The sequence below is a fragment of the Eulemur rufifrons genome, chromosome 7 (assembly GCF_041146395.1).
Source record: "Eulemur rufifrons isolate Redbay chromosome 7, OSU_ERuf_1, whole genome shotgun sequence".
NCBI lineage: Eukaryota > Metazoa > Chordata > Mammalia > Primates > Lemuridae > Eulemur > Eulemur rufifrons.
The window spans coordinates 147,763,482-147,791,335 of record NC_090989.1 but is presented as its reverse complement, the minus strand read 5'-3'; the positions used below and the strand labels follow the sequence as shown (position 1 = coordinate 147,791,335).

At 36.6% G+C, this 27,854-nt stretch overlaps 1 protein-coding gene across 1 annotated transcript in view; it reads left to right on the top strand.

The window, feature by feature from the left end:
* The window catches only part of ULK4 (unc-51 like kinase 4), a 561,027-nt gene that overhangs the window by 203,353 nt on the left and 329,820 nt on the right, over nt 1–27,854 (top strand). Inside the window, exons 26-29 of the mRNA XM_069475562.1 lie at nt 7,383–7,434; nt 7,542–7,636; nt 20,082–20,133; nt 20,233–20,377. Coding sequence (XP_069331663.1) covers nt 7,383–7,434; nt 7,542–7,636; nt 20,082–20,133; nt 20,233–20,377 — 344 coding nt within the window. The remainder of the gene's footprint in view (nt 1–7,382; nt 7,435–7,541; nt 7,637–20,081; nt 20,134–20,232; nt 20,378–27,854) is intronic.

Genomic DNA, 27,854 nt, shown 5'->3' with positions numbered 1-27,854 from the left:
TGTTTGTTTTGTTTTTTTTAAGAGACAGATCTTGCTCTGTTGCCCAGGCTGGAGTGTTTTGGTGAGCATTGTGTTTTGAAAGATTTATTGGGCCATCTGGAGATAAATATTATTTTCAAAATGTATTTGGTAGAGTAGCTACTGTAGTATGGCAGATATATGTCCTTTTATATTTCAAAAATATGCCTTAATTTGAGGCATTCAAACTTTCAGTGTCCTTTAGTAGCTGTGTCCGGGAGCGGCAAGTTGCTGCCAAGAACTTCTTGGCTTCTGCTAAAGCAAATCTCCAGGAGCTGCTGGCCTGCCTTGGGGTGAGTGTGGAGATGGTGACCATGGTTGGTCTGATCTCTGCTCATTAGAGGATCTCAAAGGAGCTGGCTGGAGAGGGCAGTGGAATTGTGCTTCCCACTGGCTTCATTTTTCACAACGGCACCAGGGCATGGTTTGCCTGTTTGACCTATGCACATTTTTGTTTTTGGTAGAAAAATTCAGAATACTACTTATATATGGAGACATGAGTTAGTAATTAACTTTTTGTTAACCTTTTTTTCCCCCCAAGTAAAATGAAGTTTTAATCTTCTTATATTTTAAAGAAACTAGTGTTTGGAAGCAATTCAGCAGGGTACTTTTAAACCATTATCAAGCTTTGAAAGGCTTCTGGCAAAAGAGGACAACCCAGCTGATAATGGTTGTCGTCATTTCTTATTGGCAGAAGCAGCCTGTCATCATCACACCTGGCTCCTTCTCCAGGTGTTAGCAGTCCAGTCAAGGACCTGCTGTAGGGAAATTCTGTGGTGAATACCATGTTTCTTTTGGTATTCCAAAAGAATTGGGCTCCACTGAACGGGGCTGGGAAACAGAAAGTAATGACATTAAGGAAATATGTTAGGGAACTCATGTGTATTAACCTAATGCTCACTGTATTTCTTGTGTCCTTTTGAAAATGCTCTTGATTAATGAGCTGAGGAAGAAGACTTTGCTGTGTTTAAGTTCTGGCTCCATTAGTTTGTAAAAGTATGATGGCTTTGTGGTGGTTATAGTTTGCTACAAAAGATAACTGAGAGCAGACATACTTCCTGCCCTCTGCAGATTTTTATTATAGGGGAGAGATTTTGGCTTCAGTTGTACATGAAGCAGAGATAGTGCACTCTTGTGTTTTGAAAAATATGATACTGTATACTTATTTGTTGCCACATAGATGTTCTGGTTATGGGTTTTTTCCTGTTTAACAGACCATGAATTCATATTCCCAGTTTGCTGCAGGAGCTTGTTTTAGCTTCTCCGGGGGAGTACGGAATGATATCGGAGAGCACTGGCCTGCCTGCGGGGCACAGCTGTCCTTCCTGCCCTCTATTTGGGGCTGTTTTCTGCCCCACACTCCTCCAGCCAGTGGGCCTAGCTGTGGGGTGCGTGTCCATCCTTTTTCCTCCCCTGCTGAAACTCCCAGCTTTGAAGCTTGTGCCATCCGAAGATGCCCCGTGTTAGCCCCTGTGTTGTGGTCATCTGCAGATCTCTGGGTCATTGCCCCTCATTTCTCAACGTGTTTTCAGCATTGGACTCACTGTGAGCCTCTCTTTGCTGCTCCTGGCGTCACTTCTGGAGAATTTGATATCCCTCTCAGCTCCTCGGCTGCCTCTCTCCCCACGAGCTTGTCTGTCTTCCCCTCAGCCGCCTGCCCCCATGGCCAGACTCTTGACCCTGTTGTTCGCATCGCTTTGCCTGGCCACCGTCCCTTATTTTCAGATTCCTGCCTCTCCTCCCCAGCTCCCACAGCCCTTCAACTCCTCTGAGACTTAAACTGTTCTTCCCAGCTTCCCGCCCACTGTCCTGCCCTCCCAGGCTCAGCTTCTTCACCTCCTGTCTACTCCATGCAGAGTGCGTGGTCCAACTGCAGTTGCTGCCTCGTGTAGACCCAGAGCTCCTTTTCCTCTCTCTTCCTTCATTGCTTTCCTCTGGCAACTCCTAATGCTGGTGAAATTCAAGTCTCTACCTACCTTGCCTCTGCTTTGAGTGGCTAAATATGGCTAGAGAAAAACATAGTGAAAGTAACAGGTCTCACTTAAAATACGTGACTGCTCACTCTGCAGACTGGTACACGTAGTTTATTTTCCTGATTGGTATACCTCCATGCTCACATACATGACTATTTATATGCTTCCTTTTCTCTTTGAATCTCCAATGCCTCCTACCCTGTCCTCACTCTCACCTTATTACTTCCTATTACACTGAGAATGAAGAAGAAATACATCAAAAGACATTGAAATTGGTAAATCAATGAAATATTCAGTAGAGATTTTTTCAAAATTAAATAGGGGAAGTATAGGAAGAAAAGAAGTTAAAAGAATCCCATAATTTCACCATTTAGATAACCTTTGTTAATATAAAAAAAAAAGAAAAAAGTAATACATATGAGTGGTTAGAAAATCCCAACAGGACAAAGGCAGAAAATGCAAAGTGAAGCAAGCACACCTGTCTCAGGTTCCAAAAGGAACCAGTGCTCCTTCTTTCCTGTGATCTCTTTCTCAAAAATTATTGTTTATATCACCAGCATTTGTGTATTATCTACATACTTTTAAAAGAATTACACAGAAAGGATCATTGTATATATACTGCTCTGTGCCGCCTTTTCTTGATTTAGTAATCCACAGACATTTAAGTAGATTTGGTTAAGTCAAAAGACATTCTCTCTCTCAATTTTTTATTCAGCATCAAATCCATAATTTATTCAATAAAAGTTATGTGCGCATTTTGGAATTTTGTGAAACTATTTCCACCAAATTATTATGAAAAGTATACATTGCCTCTTTCTAAAATTAACTCCATTATTTCTTTTTTAGTCTTTCTTGTTCGCTTATTCATAGACCAAAAAAGAGAATTTAGGGCATTGTGTATTTTCAGTTTTCAAAGAGCTTGCATTTTCTAGGTTTTTGATTTTCTTTCTAACCAAGATAATAAATGTCTTTGTTTTAAGATTTTTTTCTTTAAAGGTAATTTATGCTTGCTTATTTAAATTATAAAAATGCATGCTTATTAAAGAAAATTTGGAAAATTATAATGAAATTTGAAGAAAATAAAATTACCTATAACTTCACAGTAGGAGACAACCTTGTTAACATTGTTGCTTCCTTATAATGTTTTCTATTCATATATAATGTAGAAAAAATTATTTATGTATAACACATATGTGACATATGCAGATACTTGTGTTTGAGACCATGCTGTACCTATATAGATTTATATTCTACCTTTTTAAAATTCACATGGCATATTAAATATTTTCCCATATCTTTAACAAATTCTTTTTTTTTTTTAGACAGAGACTCACTCTGTTGCCCAGGCTAGAGTGCCATGGTGTCAGCCTAGCTCACAGCAACCTCAAACTCGTGGGCTCAAGCAATCCTTCTGCCTTAGCCTCCCAAGTAGCTAGGATTACAGGCATGCGCCACCATGCCTGCCTAATTTTTTATATATACATATATATATATTTTAGATGTCCATATAATTTCTTTTTATTTTTAGTAGAGATGGGGTCTGGCTCTTGCTCAGGCTGGTCTTGAACTCCTGACCTTGAGCGGTTCTTCTGCCTTTGCCTCCCAGAGTGCTAGGATTATAGGTGTGAGCCACCACTCCCGGCCAACAAATTCTTTTTTAAAACATTTTTTAATTGACAAAAATTGTATATGTTTATCAAATACAGCACACTGTTTTGAAATATGTATCATATGGAATGGCTAAATTGAGCTAATGAACATGTCCATTACCTCATATACTTATTTATAACCTACTCTCTTGGCAATTTTCAAGAATGCAACACATTGTTCTTAACTATATTCACCCTGTTGTACGTTAAATCTCCCTGGTAACCACCATTCTCCTCTCTACTCCTGAGTTGAGTTTTTGTAGCTTCATGTAATATTTGTCTTTCTGCACCTGGTGTATTTCACTAAATATGTTATCCTCCAGCTTAATCCATGTTACCACAAACTACAAGATTTTTTCTTCTTTTTTAAGGTTGAATAGTATTCCATTGTGTATATCCACCACATTTGCATTATCCATTCATCTGTTGATGGTCATTTAGGTGATTCTATATCTTGGCTGTTGTGAATAGTGCTGCAGTAAACATGGCAGTACAGACACCTCTTCCACATACTGATTTTATTTCTTTTGGATATATACCCAGTAGTGAGATTGCTAGATCATATGGTGGTTCCATTTTCAATTTTTAAAGGAACCTCCAAGCTGTTTTCCATAATGGCTGCATTGATTTACATTCCCACCAACAGTGTGCAAGTGTTCCCTTTTCTCCACATCCTTGCCAGCACTTGCTTTCTTTGCTTTTTGATAGTAGCCATTCTAACAGGTGTGAGGTGATAACTCATTGTACTTTAAATTTGCAATTCCGTGATAAGTGATGTTGAGCATTTTTTCATATACTTTTTGATCGTTTATCTTCTTTTAAATATTCAGATCCTTTGACCATTTTTATAATCAAGTTATCTGCTTTCTTACTATTGAGTTGTTTCAGTTACTTATATATTTTGGCTGTTAACCCCTTATCAGATGTATGGTTTGCAGATATTTTCACCCATTCTGTTTGCTGTCTCTTCACTCTGTTGATTGTTTCCTTGGCTATGCAGAAGCTTTTTAGTTTTATGTAATCCTATTTGTCTATTTTTGCTTTTGTTGCCTGTGCTTTTGGATTCAAATCCAAAAAAATCATTGCCCAGCCCATGTCACAGAGCTTTTCCCCTATGGTTGGTTTTTTGTAGTTGTTTTATATAGGTTATTAAATAGGAAATGTCTGATTTCCTTAAATACTAAGTGTGACAGTTGATATCTCTGACATTTCACTTTGACACTTCTTGTTTTATTTTTTATTGTGAAGGAACATCCTCAGTCTTTCAAACACATGTTTTGGATTGTGATTATCTTGCAGATTTTTTAGAGCAATTTTTCTGAGACCATGAATAAGTCAAAAATTCATATGAGTTCTGTTGCGGAACCAATGCAGTGCAGACAGCTCAAAATATCAATGAAATATTTGGGAAGGATGTGGCTAATGAATGCACAGTAGGTCCATGGTTTGAGAAGTTCCATTCTGTTGATTTTAATCTTGACAATAAGCCACGTGGGCGATCTGAGACCAAGGTAGTTAATGATGAGCTGAAAGGTGGATAATAATGAATGGAAGTGAATCCATCTCAAGCTACGAGTAAGTTAGCAGCCAGGTTTGACGTTACTATTCTAAAAATATTGTACCATTTGAAAAAATCGACAAGGTCAAGAAGCTGGATAGATGGGTTCCACATGAATTAAATGAGCCTCAGAAATCATCTCGAAGCTAGCTTTTTTTTTTTTTTTTTTTTGCTGTCACAGCATAAAAGTGAAGCATTGCTACACTGTATTGTTACGTGTGATGAAAAATGGATTCTTTTGACAATCAGAAGTGTTCGGTACAATGGTTGGATAAAGATGAAGTGGTGAAACACAGCCCAAAACCAAATATTCATCAGATAAAGCTAATGGTGTCTGTTTGGTGGTCTGGTGCTGGTGTTATCTGCTATAGCTTCATGAAACCTGGTCAGTTGATTACAGCGGATGTCTACTGCAACCAGTTGGACAGAATGATGAGGATGATTATGATTTAGTGGCCAACATTGGTCAATAGAGTCAGGCCAATCCTTTTGCAAGACAGCATGTGACCACATGTGGCACAAATAGCGCTGCTCAAACTACAGAAGCTGGACTTGGAAACTCTCTGTCATCTGCTGTATTCACCAGACCTTGCACCAACTGACTACCACTTTGCCCAGGCTTTGAACCACTTCTTGAAAGGAAAAATATTCAATTCTCAACAGGCTGTGGAAAATGCCTTTTGCAATTTCACAGCCACTGGCTCTCCAGGCTTCTTCACCACTGGCTTAAATAAGCTACTGTTTAGATGGCAAAACTGTGTCTATGGTTTAGGTGTATACTTTGATTAATTGTACTGCTTCATGTTTGAGATATAAGAAACTACACTTTGGATTTGAAATTGGACTTTTCATATTTAATGACCCAATTAATAGTTTCAGGTGTTAGGTTTTCTGAACATTTTAATGACTATACACTGTCCCATTTGTATGAACCGTATATAGTTTGATGATTTCAGTAAGGCTCAAAAATACCAATAAACTATTTGAGAACACGTGTATGTGTTAAAACTGTTCACAAAAACCAAAGAAATAGTAAATTCATGATAATGGTTATGTCTAGGAGAGAGGCAGGCAGATGGAATGGGGGAGTTTATGCAAGCAATTGAGAATGTCTTAGTTCTTAACTTGACTGGTGGCTTTAAGAGTTTTCTTTGTTCTTTATAATACAAAATATATACATATGTTCTTTTGCATATGTTACATATATTCTTTTATATGTATCAAATATTTTAAGAAAAACCTTTGGAGAATAGTAGACCAATTTCTACTCTGTGCTAATTGCCTACACTTAGTTATTTTTAGATCTGGGGTCATTTTATATTTTATTTGCCATTTGTTATCATATATAAAATATTATATATATATTATTTTGTGAGCCTAAGGGCAAGAACTCTGTTGCAGTGTCTCTGTAAATTAGTGACATGGGTGCTCTGCCTAGTTATAGCCATGGCAGTGATTGTTTCATTGAGATCATGTTCTTGAGCAGCTGTTCTGTCTGGAGTACTCAGCCAGGGACGGGGAAGGGCACTCACCCAGGGAGCGGAGTCCTCAGAGAGCTCACAGCCGAGCTGCTCAGTCCTGCCTCCCAAACAGCACTGGAGGTCTTCCTGCGAAGGAAGCACGAGCATGGTGCATGGGAGCATGGATAAGGGGGTTGGGGTAGGAGGTGTCTAGAAGGAACTAAAAACAGTGATGAAATTTGAAGACAGGCCATGATAACCAAACTGCTGTGTGTTGATGCAGTTTGTACTCAGGGTAGCTATTAATAAGACTTTATCTTCCTTTGAGAGGACTATTTCACCTGACTAGGTGCCGTTGTCACTAACTTCCAAGGTAGTGAGAGAAGCAAGTGTGGCATGTTATTGGAAATGGTTATGTATTAATTGTATCGTTCTCACTTCTGCAGATGTTTATATTTCCACTGAATCTATTCTAACTCTAAGTCTCATTGATAGTGACTTGTACATTTAAAAATGATTATAGTTTATAATTTATGTATAGCATGTAATATAATTTTAAAACTATAATTATAGTATCTATAATATATGTTGTGAGTATTTATGCCTTCCATGAATTATTTCTCCAAGAATAATGGGTGTACTTTTGGGCAAAACATTAATTACCTATATTTTATTTCAGAGTTATTTTGAAATCACCATTTATTAAAAATTTTATTCTTTCCAGAATCATATTATATCGGTAGACTCAGGAGAAACTAACATAGATGGAGCCATAGGTGAGTAGACCATGGGATGTTTTATGTCTTTATTTGAGGCACTTTGATGTTGTGATTTGGAACACAATAATATTAATAATAACACCTATAATTAACTATATTTCTAGGACTAATGGCATCGGAAGAATTTATCAAGATCACATTGTCAGCTTTTGAAGCAATAATACAGTATCCTATTTTATTGAAAGACTATCGCTCTACGGTCAGTTCTGGGAGCTTCTGAAAAAAGCTCTTTTTCATTTATTTGGTAATTCTGTATAAAGGAGACCTAGTTTACATATGCTTGGCTCATATGTCTTCCTCATGTGAAAAAACATTCAGAAAACCCGCCCTCTCCATGGCGGGGTGAACATAGGAAATCTCCTGCCTCTGTGTTGACTTCCTTGGGGTTTTTCTTTATTATTCTGTTTCCCTTCTGGTCCATACCATACCTTTTCCCCAGCCTACTACTTCTTGCCTGATTATTTGTTGTAATCCATAGTATAAACCCTTAGAGCAGGATATTTCAACTTTGGCACTAAGGGCATTTTGGGATGGACAATTTTTTGTTGTGGGGGACTGTCTTGTGCCTTGTGGGATGTTTGGCAGCATCCCTGGCCTCTACCCACTAAAGGCTGATGGCACCTGCTCCGTCTCCCTTCATGTGTGACAACCAACCGTCTCTGCACATTGACATATGTCCTCTTGGTGGCAAAATTGCCTCCATTTGAGAACCTGTGCTTTTAAGTGAACCTTAGGTGAGCTGGGTGCTGACTTTAGAGAGAAGAAAACCTGCCCCCCATCCTATTTGCAGAAAGGCCCCTAGAAGGGGAGCCAGGTAGGAGGACAACTGAGATTGTGGTGTGAGTAGCAGTATCAGGTTTCACCAGCAGGTGGCTTTCCCGTCTCCTGCCCCTGCCCCTGCTGAAGCGCTGGTGATTTGGTGCAGGGGAGCTGTGAGCCCGAGCCTCAGCTTCTGCCTATTGTTCTGGCCTCTTGTCTCATTTAGCCTTTGACCCAAACAATAGTGACCGATTTTGGATAACAAATTATATGGGCAATCGGAGGCATAACCCAGAAGAGATTTTGATATGAAAATGTTTTTCAAAGTTCAAACAACTAACCCTGCAGGCAGAATTTTAGACAGCAGTCTCTCGGGAGTTGGGGACTGACTATAATGATAAGGAATGAAAGTGTAGAATCTAGAAATTAAGATTATATTAAAAAGGAATTATCATGTAACAAAAAAATTAATTTTTGACACCTTCATAGTCACATAGATAACATTGTGGAACTAAATTCTGGAATTTGTTTCCTCACATTATTCTCCTCCACCCCTTCCCCCCCACGTACATACATATGTACACACACACACACACACACACACACACTCTTACTCTTAGTTCCCTTTTTTGCATTGAATCCTTCACTTAAATAGTATCTTCCTTGACTTGTGACATCTTGGAATTAGCTTAGTTCTGATTTGGGTTTTTATTGCATGCATATGAAAAATTTTTAATTTATAGAATGTTTATAGATTTGGGTTTAGAACCTACAGATACAGGTTTAGAATGCCAGAAGAGTATGCATCTTACTTTCTTAAATAGGAATTACTGTTAAAATCAGAAGCAAATGACTTTATTTGGAACTTTAGATGCTGGTTAACATACTTAATGTTTTTATGGAATAGTATTTAGAAGACTATGCAAGTCTCTAAATGTTACAATGTTAAGATGGTATTACTACCAGCTACCCAGTCTTCAAAAAAGTAGACAGTCCATATAAATGTCTCTTATGTTCATTTTTTTTTAAATCTCTTTGTAGATAACCTTTTCTAGTTTTCATTTACTTCAAAAAATTTTTTTAAACTTTTACTCTTATTTATTTTAAAAAATTTCTTAACATTTCAATGAGATTATATTTGCTTCAATGATGGTGATGGTGGGACAAAAGTTGTTGGTGTTTCAAAGTATCAAGCATTTATATATCTGAAATTTTAAGCCTTGTTTAGATGTGTTTGACTCCCTGTATTAGAGAAACTTATTAAAAGATAATTTGGAAATGTCAGAGTTCTGATCTTGAACTCTCTGTTTTTCTTTTTATTTTAGCTGCAAAAAAGAAGTATAGAGTCATGAGAAAGATGGAAAATATTAATATAAAGTTCAGTGACTTTTCCTTAAAATCTTTTTTTGTGTGTGTGTCTGATTTAATGTTTAAACCAAGGCTTAAAGTTAGTTTTATTCATATTCAGTTATCTTTAAGTGATCATTCAATATTTATTGATTATCTTGCCTTACTATATACTAGGTACTACTATAGGTAAAGGGGAAAGATAGATGTGAACAAAACGAAGTGTCTGCTCCCATGGAACCTACAATTAAAGTAGGGAGGTAGACAATAACAAATAGTCAAATAAATATATACTATATCAGGTAGTAAGTGCTATGAAGAAAACATCAGGGTATGAATGGGTAAGTGGTGATGATGTTACATAGAAGTTTGTCTCTTCAATAACGAGATGTTTGGGCAGACACCTGATATATCTGGGGAAAGAGCTTTCTAGGCAGAGGGAGTAGGAAGTGCAAAAACAGTAAGGAGCGAGTTTGCTCAAGGACTCCTAAAGTGGTTGATGATGCAGCTGGGGTGGAGCAGTCTTTCAGGAGATCAGGGTAGACAGATGGAGCTGGGAGGAGTAGCAGATCGTGGGGAGCTCTTGGCCATCGTAATGAATTTGGATTTCACTCTGATTATTGGCTATCAATTCCTGAGTGGTTTCATTACTGTCCCACAAATAATTTTAAACATAATTTTACAGGTAGGAATAATTTTTGCAACAACAGCAATCATTTTGGTATTCTCTTTCATACTTCCTGGGGTTGACTGAGCTCAGCAAGTCAGTTTTCACTCAGGCTGGGTCTTTCTTGTGGTTTGGGTCAGGTGATGCCTGGGGCTGGAATATCCGAAGGCTTCTAGAGCATTTCTCTCCATCTCTAGGTGGTCCTCTAACAGCGTGACTTCAGGCAGCCCTGACTTCTTCCATGGTAGCTCATGGCTCTAAAGACACATGTCCTGAGAGAGGGGATTATTATTTTTTGAGAGAAGGAAATTTCTACCAATTCTTTATGGTTGTTTTCTTGTTCTTGTTTTATATGTTGTATCGTAAAGTAAAATACAAAAAAGTGTATTAAAGTGTATGTAGCTTAACAGATAGTCCAAAGCAAGCACTCAGGAAATTACCACTCAGTGATTTACCCACAGAAGTTACCACTACCTGGACTGTGATAGTAATCATTCCTGTGTATTTCTGTATAGTCCTGTGTATGCACTCCTAAACAGTATAGATTGGTTTACCTACTTTGAACCTTTATCAATACAGAATATATTTATTCGTGACTTACTTTTTTTGTTCAGTATTTGTAAGTTATCCATGTTGTTTAATTTTTCATCAGTGTATAGTATCCCACTGTATGAATATGTGTATATGAATAATCACAGTACCTTTATTTACTCCTGATAGACATTAGGTTATTTCTCATTTTTGGCATTTGTAGGCGATATTTCTGTGCATATTGCTGTTTATGTATTTCTAGTGTATATGTACTTAAGAATTAGTGATTGTGGGATATAAGTAAACTTAATTTATCTAGAAAATGACATAATGTTTTCCAAGGAGGTGAAACATACCAGTTTACGTTCACATTGGGAGGGCAGTACCTGATGCTTGCCATCCTAACTCTTGTTATTTTAGACTTTTTAATGGATATGTATTAAGTTCATTTTTTCGAGACTATTAATGAGGCTGAGTGGCTTTTCCCATGTGTATTGACTATTTGGATATACCCATACTATTTTGTAAAGTGTTTGTTCAGGTATTCGCTTGAGTTGGCCTTTTCTCATGGAATTCTTTGTTTTACGGATGCTAGTCCTCTGAAGATTATTGCTTTTGTCAGGTTTTGCAAGCCTCATAAAATAGGTTGGGGAGTGTTTTCCCTCCTTTTCTATCCTCTAAAGAGTTGAAATTATTTTTTCTTTGAATATTGGTAGAATTTTCCTGTGAAGCTGGGATTTTTCTCAGGGAGGTGAGGGTTGTCTTTATAGTTTTCTGTTTCTTCTTAATTCAGTTTTTATTAGTTTTGTTTTCTGTGATTTTGGTTTTTTATTTAGTTTTTACAATTTGTTGGCATAAAGAAGTTCATAATATTTTCTTGCCATCTTTTTGTACTGTTTGTATAATCTAATGTCTTTTAAAATTTTTGATATTTATTGTTCCTTTTTTCTTGAACAATCTAACCAGAGGTTTGTTAGTTTTATTGACTTTATTGAAGAGCCATTATTCAGTTTTGTTAATCTCCTCTATGATGTTTCTTTTCTATTTCATCTGTGCTCTAATAATCTTTATTTCCTTTCTTTGAGTCTATTTTGTATTCTTTTTCTTTTTGAGATAAATATTTAGCGTGTTAATTTTCCATACTTTTTTCTAATATATGAATTTAAGACTGTGTTTCTCTCTACATACTGCTTTAGCAGCATTCCGCAAGTTTTGATATATAGAATTGTTATCTTTTAGTTAAAATATTTTCTATTTTTCTTCTTTGACTCATGGGTTAATGTGTATTTAAATTTCATATGGCTGCATGTCACTGTCTTTGTATAATTGATTTCTAGGTTATTTGCTTTGAAGTTAGAGAATATACTCTGCAATTTCAATCTGTTGAAATTTATTAAGACTTGCTTTTTAGCCCATTATTAGATTATTTTTTGTAGATGGTCTGTATGTTTGAGAAGAATATGTATTTTGCACATGTTGGGTGCAGTATTCAATATATGGCCATTGGGTACATTTATTAGTTATCTTGTTCAAATCTTTCCTTACTAACTTTGGCCTGCTTGTTCTATAAATTACTAAGAGAAGTATGTATAAATCTTCTATGACGAATTTATTTCTTCTTGTAGTTCTGACAGATTTTGTTTTATATATTTTGAGGCACATGTAAATTTCAAATTATGTCGTCTTATGAAATCAGTCTTTTTTCATTGTGAAGTGACTTTTATGTATAGTAATGCCTTTTGCCTTACTCTCTGTTTTGGCCCACCTTAATACAATCATACAGGCTTTTTTTGATTAATATTTGCCTGGTATATCTTTTTTCATTCTTTTCCTTCCAACATCTTTCTTTATGTTTTAGATCTATGCCATGAAAATATCACATTTTCAAGTAATTTAATTTGTCCAATTTTTGACTTGTGACTGCAGCATGTACTCCATTTATGCACTGTACTTGTTGATCTATTTTTTATTCCTTCTACCATCTTCTTTCAAACTTTTTTTCATGCATACTTTTTTGTCTACTCTCTTGTGCTATTGATTAACTTTTTCTTTTTTTGTTTTTTCTCTATGTAAGGTTGGTATACATATACTCTTTCTGTTCTTTTAGTGCTTACCCTAATATTTACATCATGCATATTAACTTATTAAAAGCTAAACTTAGAAACTTCCTTGTCTTTAAGTAACATACAGACCTTAGCCTACTTAACTCCACTCAGTCTCTCATGATATATATGTTATCATTGTCTGGTATTTTTAAGTCTGCCTTGTTTCTCTTTTTTTAAAATTCTGTCAGACCTTATTATCACTACTTTAGTATAGTTAATGTTCATTTACATTTGTCCACATATTCATTACTTTCTTTGTTCTTCTTTCCTTCTTAGTTCTCACATCTTCCCTCTGTCTTCTCTTATTTCTGACTGAAGCACATCCTTTACGGTTTCCTTTAGCTTGAGTGTACTGGTGGCAAACTGTCTGGCTGATAAAGTCCTTATTTCTTGAGGGATAGTTTTTCTGAGCATTAAATTCTAGGTTGGCAGTTATTTTTGCTGGGATTATTTAGCATCATGCATATATTATTTCATTATCTTATGTTCTGAATTGTTGCTGTTGAGCTTTTAGCTTTTAGTTTTTCCCCTGAAGGGAATCTCTCTTTTTGTCCCTTGTGTCCTCCTAAAAATGTTTTTTGGGGGTGGTGTCCTTGGTTTTCTGTAGATTCACTATGATATAACTGAATATAAATTTATATTTTACTCATTCTATTGAGGATTCTCTGTGCCTGTTGAATCTGTGGATTATCCTTTTTTCATCAATCTGGAAAATTCTCTGCCATTATCTCTGCTTGTTCTCTGTCCTTTGGTCTATCTCCTTCAGCAATTCAGATCACATGTGCATTAAACTTTCTCACTGTATTTCCTATACTGCTTACTGTGTTTTCATATATTCCATCTTTTTCTCTTTCAGTGTTACATTCTGAATGATTTAATTTGTTCTGTTTCTGTCTTCTAGCCATTCTGCCAAATATAGCTATTGAGTTTTTGATTTTGGTTATTTTTCATTTGTAGAAGTCTGTCATCACTAGAAATTCTTTTTGTTTTTTTTTCCCCCAAATCTATATTGCTTTTTATAGTTTCCTGTTCCCTGTAGATATTTTTCAGTTTGCGATTTACGTATTTGCATTTGTTAAATGTAGTTCTATAGTATGTATGATAATTCCAATATTTGAAGACTATGAAAGTTGTCTTTTGTCTGTGGTGTCTGTTATATCTTGTTTGTGCTCAAATCATCTTGTTTTCCTGAAGGCCCGATTATTGTTCACTCCATGCTGGTCATTATCCTTGAAATCCATTTGTGGGCATTCCCTGAAACCTAGTGTGGATGTTGCTTCCCACAGAAAGGCTGCATGTTTGCTTCTGCTTCTACGGGGACACTACTGCCAGTTGGGACACTACTTCAGAAGAAGGTCATTTGTACTCAGTGTGCAAATACCTAAGAATGTAGATCTGAGACCATAACTTCCCAGGCAGCCTTCTCAGTTTTCAGGAGTGTGAATGTGTGTAGAGGGATCTGATTTTTCGTTACCCTGAGAGTGTAATCCCCTCTCTTGCAGGCGTCCTGCTCAGTGTAAGGAGACTCCCCAAACTCCATATGCTAGGGGGACGTGGGCCCAGGGGCCCCACTGGAGCCCTCGTGTTTGTATTGTTGGTAAATGCTTCCTGGTCACAGTCAGTCCAGTGCACTAATTTTCTCCTCAGCTTTCTACTTAAGGTGTTCATTCAGAAATTGGTCTGAAAATCCCGTGGCTATCTTTTTAGATCTTAAGAGTTTTTAGGGTTTGGAGTTTTTATATCGTATCTAGCATTTTTCCTTGTTTTCAGTAAGAGAGTTAATCCAAGTAGAAATTCTGTTTGTCATGGTCATTTTCAGAGCAATGAATTCTAAGTCTTCAATTGAGAAATTGCTTGCTGGGATGTTGCTATTGATTCTTTTGGCTAATGAACAACAACCTTACAGCTAATTTGTTAAGATCCAGTGTTTATAAATATCTATATTGCATTTGAATAGAAATTTAATTGGTTTATTTTCTAATCAGGAAATGCAAGTACACTAATTATTGAAATGATAGCCTCTATTATGATAGATAAGGTATATTGCAACTTTCCAGCTTCATAAAAAATACTTTTAATGCTATAACTCTTGGGAAATTTTCTAATTACTTCTTCTTGAACATGACTGGAATACATGAAGATGAAGATCCAATACCCCAAGGAGCATAAAATTGTTTGAAATGTTAGCACACACTATATTCAAGGCTCCTGATCAATACTTTATTATATGGAAGTGGCTAAATTCATTTAATTCTTGCTAAGCACAAGCGCTTAACTCAGGTTTTTCCCAGAGTTTTTAAGGCCATCTAGCGCCTCAGAGTTGGAAGTCACCTGTCTGGCCTACAGAGCAATCACAATGGTTTGTACAGAGAATTTGTTTCCCCTCATGTTGGTTTCAAAAAGTCTTATTCATAGCAAAGGGAGAAATAAAGGTGACTTTTTAGAAAATTCTGGTAGTAATACACATAATTTACTGAAAATATTTTTATATTTCTCTCCCTTTTTTTTTTTTTTCTTGAGGCAGAGTTCCGCTCTCTCACCCTGGTTAGAGTGCCATGGCATCAGCCTAGCTCACAGCAACCTCAAACTGCTGGGCTCAAGCGATCCTCTTGCCTCAGCCTCCCGAGTAGCTGGGATTACAGGCATGCGCCATCATGCCCGGCTAATTTTTGCTATATATTTTAAGTTGTCCAGCTAATTTCTTTCTGTTTTTTAGTAGAGATGGGGTTTTGCTCTTGCTCAGGCTGGTTTCGAACTCCTGAGCTCAAACGATCCTCCCGCCCCAGCCTCCCAGAGTGCTAGGCATACAGGCATGAGCCACCATGCCCGGCCTATATTTCTTTAACTTTAGAAAATAAGCTAAGCCATAATACTTTTTATGAAGCACCTTTCCCCTTTGTAAATTTTTAAGCTAAAGGCTCGAAGCTAATAAATACTGAATAATTTAGTTTTAGTTAAACCAATTATTTGAGTTAATACTACTTCCATATTGATGGAAATATACAGCAAACAGAACTTAGAACCTGCTAGTGGGAATGTAAATTGGTACAGGTACTTTGGAAAACTCTTTGGCAGTAGCTATGGAAGCTGTACAATGTATATACTATGACTCAGCAATTTTACTCGTAGTAGGTCATACCTACTGTGTTTCCAGGAGCCCCTTTCTGTCCCCGCCCATCTGTGCTGGCTCACTCTGGGCACTTTTAGAGCTGTTCTCTCTTATTATACAGCAATCCTCCTCTGCAGGTGAGTGTGTGACCTCCAGGGAATGGGACCAGAGGGTGAGGCTAGAACGTTTGCTCCATCTGTCATCTTGAGCAAATCTCTGGTGTCAATTTAGAGTTATTTTCTCATCTTTGACTGGTATCTTATGGATTATATATCTAGATGATTGTTTTAATTTCTGTCTGGACATTTGCAAATTAAATTCATAGTAAATTACTCCAAATAGCAACAACAACAACAACAAAAAAAATGCAAGTTATCTCATGACTCTAATTTAGGCCTCTAAATCTAACTCTTAGGAGTGATTTATTTCTGATCAAACAAAAGGGCAGCAGCAACATAAAACATACCTCCCCTCCTCCAAGAAACCCTGGCTTATCTACATATCCCTATTTATGTACTGTTAATTTTTTTTATATTTGTATGTATACATATTTATAAATAGGCTTATTTCCCTCTTAGCCCTTAGTAGCTATTAAGTTTTGATAGTGGAGGTGATAAAATCTCCTTACTTAGATACTGTGAGCTCATCTAAATATTAATAATTTCTTTTACATTTGTGCATATATATCTAATGTGAGTCTACATACAATTCATGTTTGTGTAAATGTTGGGATGTATCAGTTATACAAATTTTTTTTCTTGAGAATAAAAAACACTTGAGATTTTTTTGAGAGTAAATAACCCTTGAGATTTATATGGGCATATACTGGAATATTTTCTTAAATTTCCTTTGTTGATAATACTTTCTCTGTCACTTACTAAGTTCCCCTATGTGTCTTTTTCTCTGTTCCATTGATCTCTGTGTCTAGCCCTGTGCTTGTACCACTTTATTTCCATCATAGTAATTGTGGAAATTTGGTAAAGTTAACCTTCCCTGCCTCATGTGTTCTGGAAAGTTTTCTTTTATTCTTGAACCTTTAGTTTCCATATGTATTATAGGATCAATATGAAAACCTGTTGAGATATTTATTTTTGTTGCATTGGAATTATAGATGAATTTAAAGAGAATTGACCTCTGAGTCTTCTTATTAATGGCTATGTTTTACCTTCATACCCATTCTAATGCTCTTCTCTTCTTCATGAGTTTTTGACCTATATATCATTTTCCATCACTCTGAAGAACTTCTTTTAATATTTCTTACAAGGCAGAGCTACTGGCAAAAAATTTCTTTAATTTTTCTTAATGTGAGAAAGGAGAAATATCTCCTTTACTTTTGAGGGAGAATTTCACTGTATATAGATTTCTAGGTTGGTGGTTTTTTTCTCTCAACCCTGAAAATTTGACTCCAACATGAAGTATCAGGTGAAATGATCTGAGGTAAATGGGCCTTTGGTATGAGGTTTTGTTTATCAAGGGCTAGGAGCTAGGCTGTGTGTGTTTACTGGTTGTAGTAGCTATAGGTTTCAGAGACTAAAATTTCCTCTGGGGACCTTGACTTTGTTTCTCATCTTGTCTTTGCATTTTCCTAAGAATGCTTTCTTAAATAAAATCTGTGTCAGGTAGCTTTTTCAGTTGTAATTCTGTGGTGTTATTCAGGAACCCTATTGATGTGGGGAAGGGAAGTGTTGTGTAGTCCTGTGATTCAGTCTCACTCTTTTAGTGAGCCTGTGCACCTGGGCTATGACCTTCACAAGTACTACTCAGCTTTTTTTCCCTCCTGGAGGTGAAACATGAAGGCTAGAGGGAGACAAGAAGGCTGGAGGGGACTGGAGTTGGGTATTTCCCTTCCCCCAGGTCAGTTAAGTTTTGATAAAACCCTAGCAGATTAGGCTGTGGTAAAATAGTTTTCTCAGAGTCCAGGCCTTTGTTAAGGACAAAAGAATGTGCTGGGCCTAGTTTGAAATGGTTAGTTTTCCCCTCCCCCTGCCAGAAGCACCAGGGGATTTTTCTCAGATGTTCACTCTGAGAACTTTTTGGGGCTCCTGGAGGTAAAACTCCCAGAAGTTGGGAGCTCTTCTAAGGCTGGGCCTCCAGGAGTTTTTAATCTCTCAAGCTCAGTCTCCAACAATCAGTCAATTACTTTTAAGTTTTTGTACCAGTTGTTGGCTCCAGTGGTGGTTTCTGCTCGTGGTAAGCTGTGTTCTCTGAATTTACCTGTCTGTCTCTCCAGTTTTGGAGATGGTGGTTTGCCCTGTGACTTCAATTCTCTGATATATCTGAAGAAAAGTTGTTGATTTTCAGTTTGTTCATCTTTTGCCTTGTTCTGAGGATGGTTCTGATGGTTTCCAAGCTCTTTACATGTTGGACTGAAATCAGAAATCCATCAATGACCGTAGTACCTGTAAATATTTTATATTTTATATAAATATGTATTTTTTTTTCTGTATAGGCCATGATGTCATAGACACCCTAGAATTTTTTTTTATTTATTTCATCTTATTATGGGGGTACAAAAGTTCAGGTTATATATATTGCCCATGTCCCGCTCATCCCCCCAAGTCAGAACATTCAAATGTGACCATTCCCCAGACAGTGCACAACGCACTCATCATATAGCTATACCCCCACCCCCCACCTCAGTCTGAAACCCAATTGGTGTTATTCCCAAATGTGCACTTAGTTGATGATCAGGGAAACCACAATTGCAAAGATGTGGAAACAACTCAAATGCCCATCAATTCATGAGTGGATTAGTAAAATGTGGTATATGTATACAATGGAGGAGTATTACTCAGCTATAAGAAATAACGGTGATATAGAATCCCTTTTGTTCTCCTGGAGAGAGTTGGAACCCATTCTATTAAGTGAAGTATCTCAAGAATGGATACCCTAGAATTTTATTGCTGTTGTCAATGGAATCTTTTTCCAATTATGTAATTTAATTGGTTGTTGTAGGTACATAGAAATACTATTGATTCTTGTATATTCATCTTCTGTCTCACAATCTTTTTTGGCTGTGCTTAATTGTTGTGTTTCAAACTTCTTGGGATGGACACTTAGATCACTTATGTCAGTCCTACTCCTCTTTTAATATATACTTTTAAACCTTTAGATAGCTGTTGATCACACTGAGCAGTGTTGATAGTGGTATGTATTTCTTTCCTTTGCATTGCTTTTGCTTTTGAAATAACTAGAAGTTTGGAGTTCTCAAAATATCTTGGTGGAACATCATATCTGTGCTTTGAATGATGTGTCATCACTTAGTAAAAGAGGGTGAACAAAACATCCCTGGTTCTTAGGGTCCTTATACAAATATCTAGATATACTATTACATATAAGCTTATTATGTGAAGTATAGATGGAACAGGCTAACACTGATGGGCCACTAGCCATGTTTGGAGATCTTTACCTGTGTAGGGCATCGTTTCATTGGTTTAGACGGCAAGATGTCACTGGGTTGACCTGACCTGTATCAATGTAGAGGAGAATAGGTATACAAACAACAGGAATTTTGTTTATTGTCACCAAAATAGTTCATCAGATGAAACGGTAGGTTTCAAAGTTAGATTGTAGTAGTTATTTGTCTTTTCTGCATTGGTATTTTAGGGGAACAAAATGTTCTTAAATATTTTGGATTATGTTTCAAACAATATTTTATGTGCTCTGATAATTGGGAAATCATAGGGGTAGTTTGTATAGTAGATTTACACCTTATGAATCTACTTTGTCTAAAAATAACCAAGATTAACTTGTCGTAGTTCTTTGTTGATGTATTATATTTGATAAAACATGGGGATTATGTGTGTTTTTCCTCCAACATTTTCATTGTTGTTTAGCTTAAACTTAAGTAATGATCATTAGCTTATACATATTAGTTTGATGGTTTAATGCCAATCTATGCCAATCAGATTTTGTGTTATATACTAAATTTCCTTTCATAAACCCTGAAGGTTTTGAGAAATTGCTGTTTTGATTTTCATAAAGTCATTTTGACCTGAGGAGATTTTCAGAGTTAAATGAGCTTGGTGATTAGTGATTCTGTCTGTGGAAACAACATAGATGGTGGTTGATATCAGCTTTGTGTTTATAAAGATTGGAACCAAGTCTTTTACATGCTTTCTTTTAGGTGGTTGATTATATCCTGCCACCCTTGGTCTCCTTGGTTCAAAGCCAAAATGGTAAGTGTGACCATACCAGCAAAAATTACATCAGTTACATCTTCTGTTTTCATTCTATGTCCATGTAGTCATATTCTTGTTATTTTTTTTTCTTTCAAGTGGAATGGAGACTCTTTAGCTTGCGGTTGCTCTCAGAAACCACATGTCTACTCGTGAACCAGGAAGTTGAGGATGGCGAGGATGCAGCCAGTGTTGATTCCGACAGCAATCTTCTGGCCCTCGTCAGAGATGTCTTACTTCCCCAGTAAGTATAATGCAGCTTTACTCTTACAGAGAAGTGTACGATGTCCAGGAAGCTTCTGTCAAACTAGGTTCAGTGATGGGGTCAGAGTCTTGATGTCGTTATATTAATATTTATGCACATATGTTTATGTTCTCCTTGTAAAAGAGGTCTGGAAACAGAGGCAGTAGCTGTTACACTGACGAATCTCAGTCCATCTTCAGAAACATTTATTTAAAGCCTATTTTCTTCTAGGCTCGTGACTCTGAAGTTATACAGATTTAAAGGTGTTAATGGCTCAAGGGGTGAAGTTTATGACTCAAGGTCAATATTATAAGACTACTAGAACATGAAATTTAGACTTTTGATGGCTCTACTCAGAAATAATAGAGATGGAAGGCAGTCTTCCCTTTACCCCAAACTTTTGGAATGGAAATTAAGTTTAGTTACAAACAGGATTTTTCTTGGTGGTGTTGGAAAAGGTGGTGGAATAGATAATGAGTACTAGTTAACAGAAAGGGGTGATTTTTTTCTTTTGCTCCATTTCTTATGTAGCAAACACGCGGTGGGATGGCTGCTGAGACCGCCCAGTGCAAACATGCAAAACCCCAAAATGGCACTCTATATAGTTAGGGAGCACTGTCAGTTTCTTAATTTTTAAATTTATTGATTTTTTTCAAAGACCCTATTTCCAAATATTTATCAAACAGTGATTTAAATTTTAAAAAAGTATATGCCATTATCACTATTAAAGAAGATTTTTATAAAATTAAATGCTAGATTGTGTATCATGCATTAGTATACATGCCTGATTATAGCTTCCTTCAAGGTCTAGACTATAGTCTGAGTAAGTTTGGCAGATTTACAAGAATGTTAGCCTTACCTGATGCTCTTTCTTTTTGTTCAACTTCTTAAGATCTGTTCTCATTTTTAAAAAAATTAATTATCACAGTATAGAAACCAGATGTAATTACATTCCAATTTTGGCCCATGTTAAGAGTTTGAGCTGTCTTTTCTAGAATTAGGTCCAAATTAAAAAAAAAAAAAACAGCTAAAATTGCCAGTTGCTAGAGATGAAGCACTCCACTGCTCCTAATTGGTTGGGGAAGGTACCTTTTCCAAGTGTGCAGCTGTTCTGTGTCAAGCCTTCCCCTGGCCCAGGGAGCCTGTCTTGACTGATTGGAGGTTGATATGTAATGGCTTGATTTATAGGGCCAACCTCTTGTTTCTTTTTTCCTTCCTATACTTATGCAGTTGGTTTCAGAGAGACCCTTGATAGTGAATACATACAGTAAGAATTCTTTTGATTCTTCCCAAAGTAAGAAAATTGTTATCTATATGGAAAAAAAAATAAAACTTTGCCATGTGGAGCTTTCTCAGTGATAAACTATCAATATCACTTGCATTTGTTATATATGAGTGTGTGTATATAGTTTATACTTGTGTGGATTAAATAATAGATTAAAACCTTCTCTAATGGGATTAATTAATTCTTTCAGTGCCGTTTTATGCTTGTAAACTCTTCATATATAACTGTATCCATCTTTCTGACAAGAAAATGCCAAAAAATAATACAGTTTTAGCACAAAATGTGATATTTAAAAGATGTGCTTTGGATATTTACTATCTAAAAACTTGTAGAGGAACCACTTTTCAGAACCCAAGATGTTCTCTCACCATAGTAGGGACAGGATTTACTCCAATGGGACTTCATAGTTAGTAACAGCTTTGTAACAGCTCTGCTAATCTGAAATAAAATTTCTTTACATCTGCTGTCTGCCCAGTTTTGGAACAGTTTGTAAAATGAAAAGTGTTAACTCTAATTCACTGCTCCTGTGTTATTCATTTGAGCTGGAATAAATAATAAGTATTTTCTTAAATGTGGGTCTTTACCTTTTCCAGAGATAAGGAATTAAAGAGGAAAATGCTAATGTAAGCCACATGGAAGTTCAAGAACATAAATAATGTATTAATAGATGAGTTCAGGTTTTTGTTAAACAGCTTGAAATGCACTTCAGTATAACAGATCATAGTATGGGATTTACTGGGATGTGATGTGGAATGTTTTCAAAGCTTTTGGGCTGATCCTGTTGTGAAGCGCAGGTCTTGGCTCTCTGCATTTGTCTCTAAGCCGTAGTTTCCTCATCTATAGAATGGGGATAATAGTACCTACCTCAGAAGATAATTGGGAAGATTAAATAGGATACTTCTTGTAAAACACTTAGGACAATATATGGAGCATAGTACACTCCTGAAAAATGTTTAGAACCACAGCTATTATTATTAGGCTCATTATTTTGATCTTTCCTATTTATCTTTAAAATGAAGATTATAATAGTACAATAATAGTACATACTTTATAGAAGTGAAGTGGCCATTAAAATAGATAATGTTTATTGCGCCTAGATGACATATATAGTAAGGGCTCAATAAATGTTATTTAAAATTTTTAAAAATGAAATAAAAGTAATGCATTCATTTAACTTTCTTGACTCTGGAAAACTGGAACCTTGGCAAGGAATTTGGTCTTTGAAGATAACTCTTGGTAATTATAAGTTTAGAAATGCCAATAATGGAAAATTCATACTCTATTGAATATGTAAATATAGCTTAAGAATTACGTTTCTAGAGTTCAGAGGAGTTATATAGTATCCACTTCAATTTGGCAAGTAGACATATTGATGTTGATACTTTTAATTTTGTTGAAGTTTTATTCCTCCTTTGACCTTAAACAATACTTTGGATAAAGCCAACCTGACAGTCCTTTCATGCACATGTATAGTACACTCCACATTATTCGCATGAAAGTATTATATTAGTCAAGACTATTTTATTTGCAAGTAATAACATCCAATTCAAATTAACTTAGAAAATAAATTGCTCACATAACTGAGAAGTCAAAGACTTGTGCTGGCATCAAATATAGCTGGATTCAGGGGTTTGATTTATGTCTGCAATACTCTGTCTTTCCCACCATCTCTCTGCTCTGCCTACATCTGCATGGCTTTTTTCTTAGATATGCTCCTATGTTCCTTCCACTTGGTGGTTAAATGGCTCCAGGGGGGTGATCCTAGAGAAAGGGCAGATGTCTTTTCTAATAGCTCTGGCAAAATTCCCAGGAATAACAGTAGTTTAATCTGAAGTACCATATAATATCTGTGTTCCAGGTGCATATCAGAACTGCTGTGTAATATGAATGAAAACTTAGTAAGAAAAAACATCTATGTTAGTGTTCTCCAGAGAAACAGAACAAATATGGTGTGTAGTGTGTGTGTGTGTATATGTATAAAATAGAGATTTATTGTAAGGAATTGGCTCACATATTTATGGAGGCTGAGAAGTCCCAAGATCTGCAGTCTGGAGGCCCAGGAGAGCCTATGATGGTGTAGTTCCCACTGGAAAGCTGGCAGGCTTAAGGCCGAAGAAGAGCCAATGTTTCGGTTCCAGTTTGAAGGCAGGGAAAGACCTTTGTCCCCATTCAAAGTAGTCAGGCAGGAGGAGTTCCCTCATACTCAGCCTTTTTGCTCTATTCAGGTCTTCAATTGATTGGCTGAGACCCATCCATATTAGGGAGGACAATCTTCTTTACTCACTGTACTGATTCAAATGTTGCTTGTCCAGAAACACCCTCACAGATACACCCAGAATGACGTTCGGCCAAATGTCTGGGTTCCCATGGCTCAATCAACTTGACACGTAAAATTAACCATCAAAACATGTATCATAAATATCATGAATGAATTGCTTGCTATTTAGATTAATGAGTTAATATAAAAAAACCATTGCCTCTTCTCAATGTACATGCTTTACTTTCTGAAGAGATAAAACTTTCCTCGTGAGGTAAACTTTAGTTGTATTTGCTTAGTGCCTACTGTATGTGGGATTATAATACTGTTTATAGAGAGATGGTATTTGAGTTAGACTTTGAAGCCTGCGTATGACTGGACAGAAAAGGAATGGGCACCCCAGGCACAAATGGGGTAAGCCAGGGTGTGGGAGAGTCAGAGTACTGGGCAGTAAGCCAACCAGCTTGTTTCCTGCCAAAACCTGCATGTGAGAGTTACACAAAGTAAGCTGGGGGAGAAAGGACGTTTTCTCCCTTCACCAGCTCATTTTCTCATCCAATGCTAAATGCGTCTTATTTCTCAGGCATGTTTCTAGTTGGAAAAATTAATGATCTACATGGGTATAGCCTTTGACTTTATGGAAATTACTCTCTGACAGAGCCAAAAATTCAGAAATTTTTTTAATTGAAGACATTCATTTATCATATAAGTATAAATGTTCACTGAAACATTAAATATTGACGCTGCCTTTCTTAAACTGTGGCCCTACCTAATGTTAATCTGGAGGGAGCATGTGTTCTTTCTGAAACACTGCTTTGCTTTTGAGTTTCACAGTTCACCCATTTAACTTTCTAAAGCTCAGAGTGCCCTTAGGACCCTATTTCCTGTGGCCTACCTATTATTTGATAACATCTCCCAGAACTTTAGTCGTCTGCTCATCACAATTTTGGGAATGCTGCTTAATTAAGGGCAGTTTTCACTGAGGTCAAGAACAAGATAAGGATGCTCAGCATCAAAACTTTTATAATTTTGGACTATAAGTATTAATATAATACAAGAAAATTAAACTCTACATATTCTGTTAATTTTCTATTGATGCATAACAAATTTCCAAAGACTTGGTGGCTTAAAGCAACACCCATTTATTTATTAGGTTGCAGTACCGTAGCACAGAAGTCGGACACAGTGTTACTGGGTTCCCTGCTCAAGTTCCCAGGCAGCTGAAATCAAGGTGTCTGCTGGTCTGAGTCCTCGTCTGGCAGAATTCAATTTCTTGTGTTCGTGTTAGTTTTTTAGGGCTCCCATAACAAATTACCACAAAATGACTTGCTTAAAACAGCAGAAATTTATTCCGTGGCAGTTCAGGAGGCCAGAAATCTGAAATCGAGGTGTTGGTGGCAGTGTTGGTTCCTTTGGGAAGCTCTGAGGAAGAATCTCTTCCATGCTTATGTCCCAGCTTCTGTTGGCTGCCGGAAGTCCTTGGCTTGTGGCAGCATCAACTCCAATCTGTGCCTCTGTCACATAGCTTTCTCCCCTGTGTCTTTGTGTGGGAATTCCCCTCTGCCTTTCTCTTATGAGAACACCTGTCATTGGATTTAGGACCTACCCTAACTCCAGGACGATCTTATCTTGAGATCCTTAATTACATTTTCAGAGACCCTTTTTCCAAATAAGGTCACAGTCTCATGTTCTGGGTGTTAGGATTTGGACATATCTTTTTTGGGGCCATTATTCAATCCACTACGCAGTTATAGGACCAAAGTGCACATATCTGTGCTGCCATACGTTCCTTAGGGTACCTGCATTTCTTCCCACGTAAGCCCTCTGTTTTCAGGCTGGAAACAGTTTGTCAAATCCCCCATCATGCTTGGAATCTCTCTGACTTCTTCTGCCACCAGCTTGAGGAAACTCTGCTTATTAAAGTTGGTGATATTGGCCATTGTTAATGTTTATCTTGTGGCTCATGTATTTGGATTCCAATCTTGGCCCTGCTGTTGACTTGGTGTGTGTGCCCTCACTTCCTCCTCCCCTCCTTCTTTCAGTTGTCCTCCTTTCTTTAAGATAGTTGAAATGCCAGTAACATAACCAAGTTATCTGTATGATTAATGAGAAAAGGTTTTTTCTTTTCTGGGAAAAAAGATACCACATATCCTCAGAAAATGACCATGATTTTTATTCAACTGAGAGACAAGATTTACTTTTAAAGGTTTATGTAGAAGAGAAGAGGCATTATTTAATGGAACTTAAGCCCAAATTGACCTTATTAATTAAAATCAGCACCTCCCAGAAGTTTAATATCAAAGTCATTATCAATGAAATCTTAGTACCAAGAGTAGTCTTATGTTATTTGAACATTTTTTTCTGAGACTTGTTATATGAGGTGAAGACATTTCTCTTTCAGTATTTAACCATAAGTGGGACTAGATCCTTCACGCAGGAAACACCATTGCTTATTTTTGGGCAGGAGGAAATTTTAATATTCATACAAATGTAAATCTAATTTGTACTACATTATGTGATTATGCATTTGCAGTTTAAGACCTTTCCTTTCTTCCTCCCCACCTCCTTCCTTTCTTAAGTAAATTCATTCAACAAATATATATACTGAGTGATTTCCATGGGCCAGACGCTGGGGATACAGTGGTGAACAATATTGAATCCCTTTCCCTTAGTGAGCTGACATTCCAGTGGGCGAGACACAACAGTAAACAAACAAATGTATGAGATGACTTCAGAAATTAATTGTGAGTACTGTCAAGGACAGTAGAGAAAGGAGAAAGTGAAGGATGTTAAGTGGAATGAGGGAGGGGCTGTTTTAGATAGGATAGTTAGGGAAGATTTAAGCTATGTGACAAGCCATGGGGAAAATTTGCTACACTGTTTGCTTTTGGCAGACTGGAACCATTTTGCCAACATGAATTTTAGTTTTGTATATTCTTTTAGCTTTGAGTGTTTGTATTGAAAAGGGATCGTGCTGATATAAATGTGCTTACGATATTTTAATGACAGTATGGCATTCAACATTTCTCTTCTGGGGAAAACGAGTACAGGCTTTCTTTTTTGTAATTCTCTTGTGACCTGTAAAATCATCAGGGCCATAATGACTTCATAAAATATTAAGGCTTTGTTTTTAGAGTCTGAGAAATATATTCCTTACAAATTAGAATTGTATTTCCTTTTAGGAATTGGAATTTATAAATGAATTCTATTAGTGGCAACACACTGTAGGGTTGTTTAGCTGTCTTAGGAATAATGTCCAGGAAAAGTCATGAGTTTGAGTATCTAATTTCTCTGCTTGTGGCTCAAAGACCATCTGTATTGCTTCTTTGTCTCTACCACAAGCTTTCTATATTAAAATAGATACGAGTCTGACCATCTTTGATAGGAATCAGAATAGAAAGGAATATTTTATTTTTGCTCTTTCCTTAGATAATTTTCTTTGCAGATAAAATTTAACTTGTTTCTTTCTGATGCAAAATGTATCATAACATTCTACTTTTTTCCTTTCACTTAATCCTTTTATAATGTTTTGGGTCTATACCTAAATTTCTACATTTAGGTACAGTGATTTTTTTTCCCCCCAGGGATATAACCTATAGCAATCTAAGTTGCGATAATTTTGTAGTTAGAGGCAAAAATAGGACATGAAGATAATATTCTTTGACCCCTCTCAGTGAGGATAATTCTACCACTCTAGTTCTTTGGATATATTTTGTAAAATGTGACTGTTGCTTTATTGAAATAGTTTCTATTAGTGGTTTAAACTTTTTAGTTATTTTTTATTTCAGCATATTATGGGGGTACAAAAGTTTAGGTTACGTATATTGCCCTTGTCCCCCGACGCCCCCCCCCGAGTCAAAGTCAGAGCTTCAAGCATGTCCATTCCCCAGACAGTAGGCATCGCACTCATTATGTAGGTATACACCCCCTCCCCA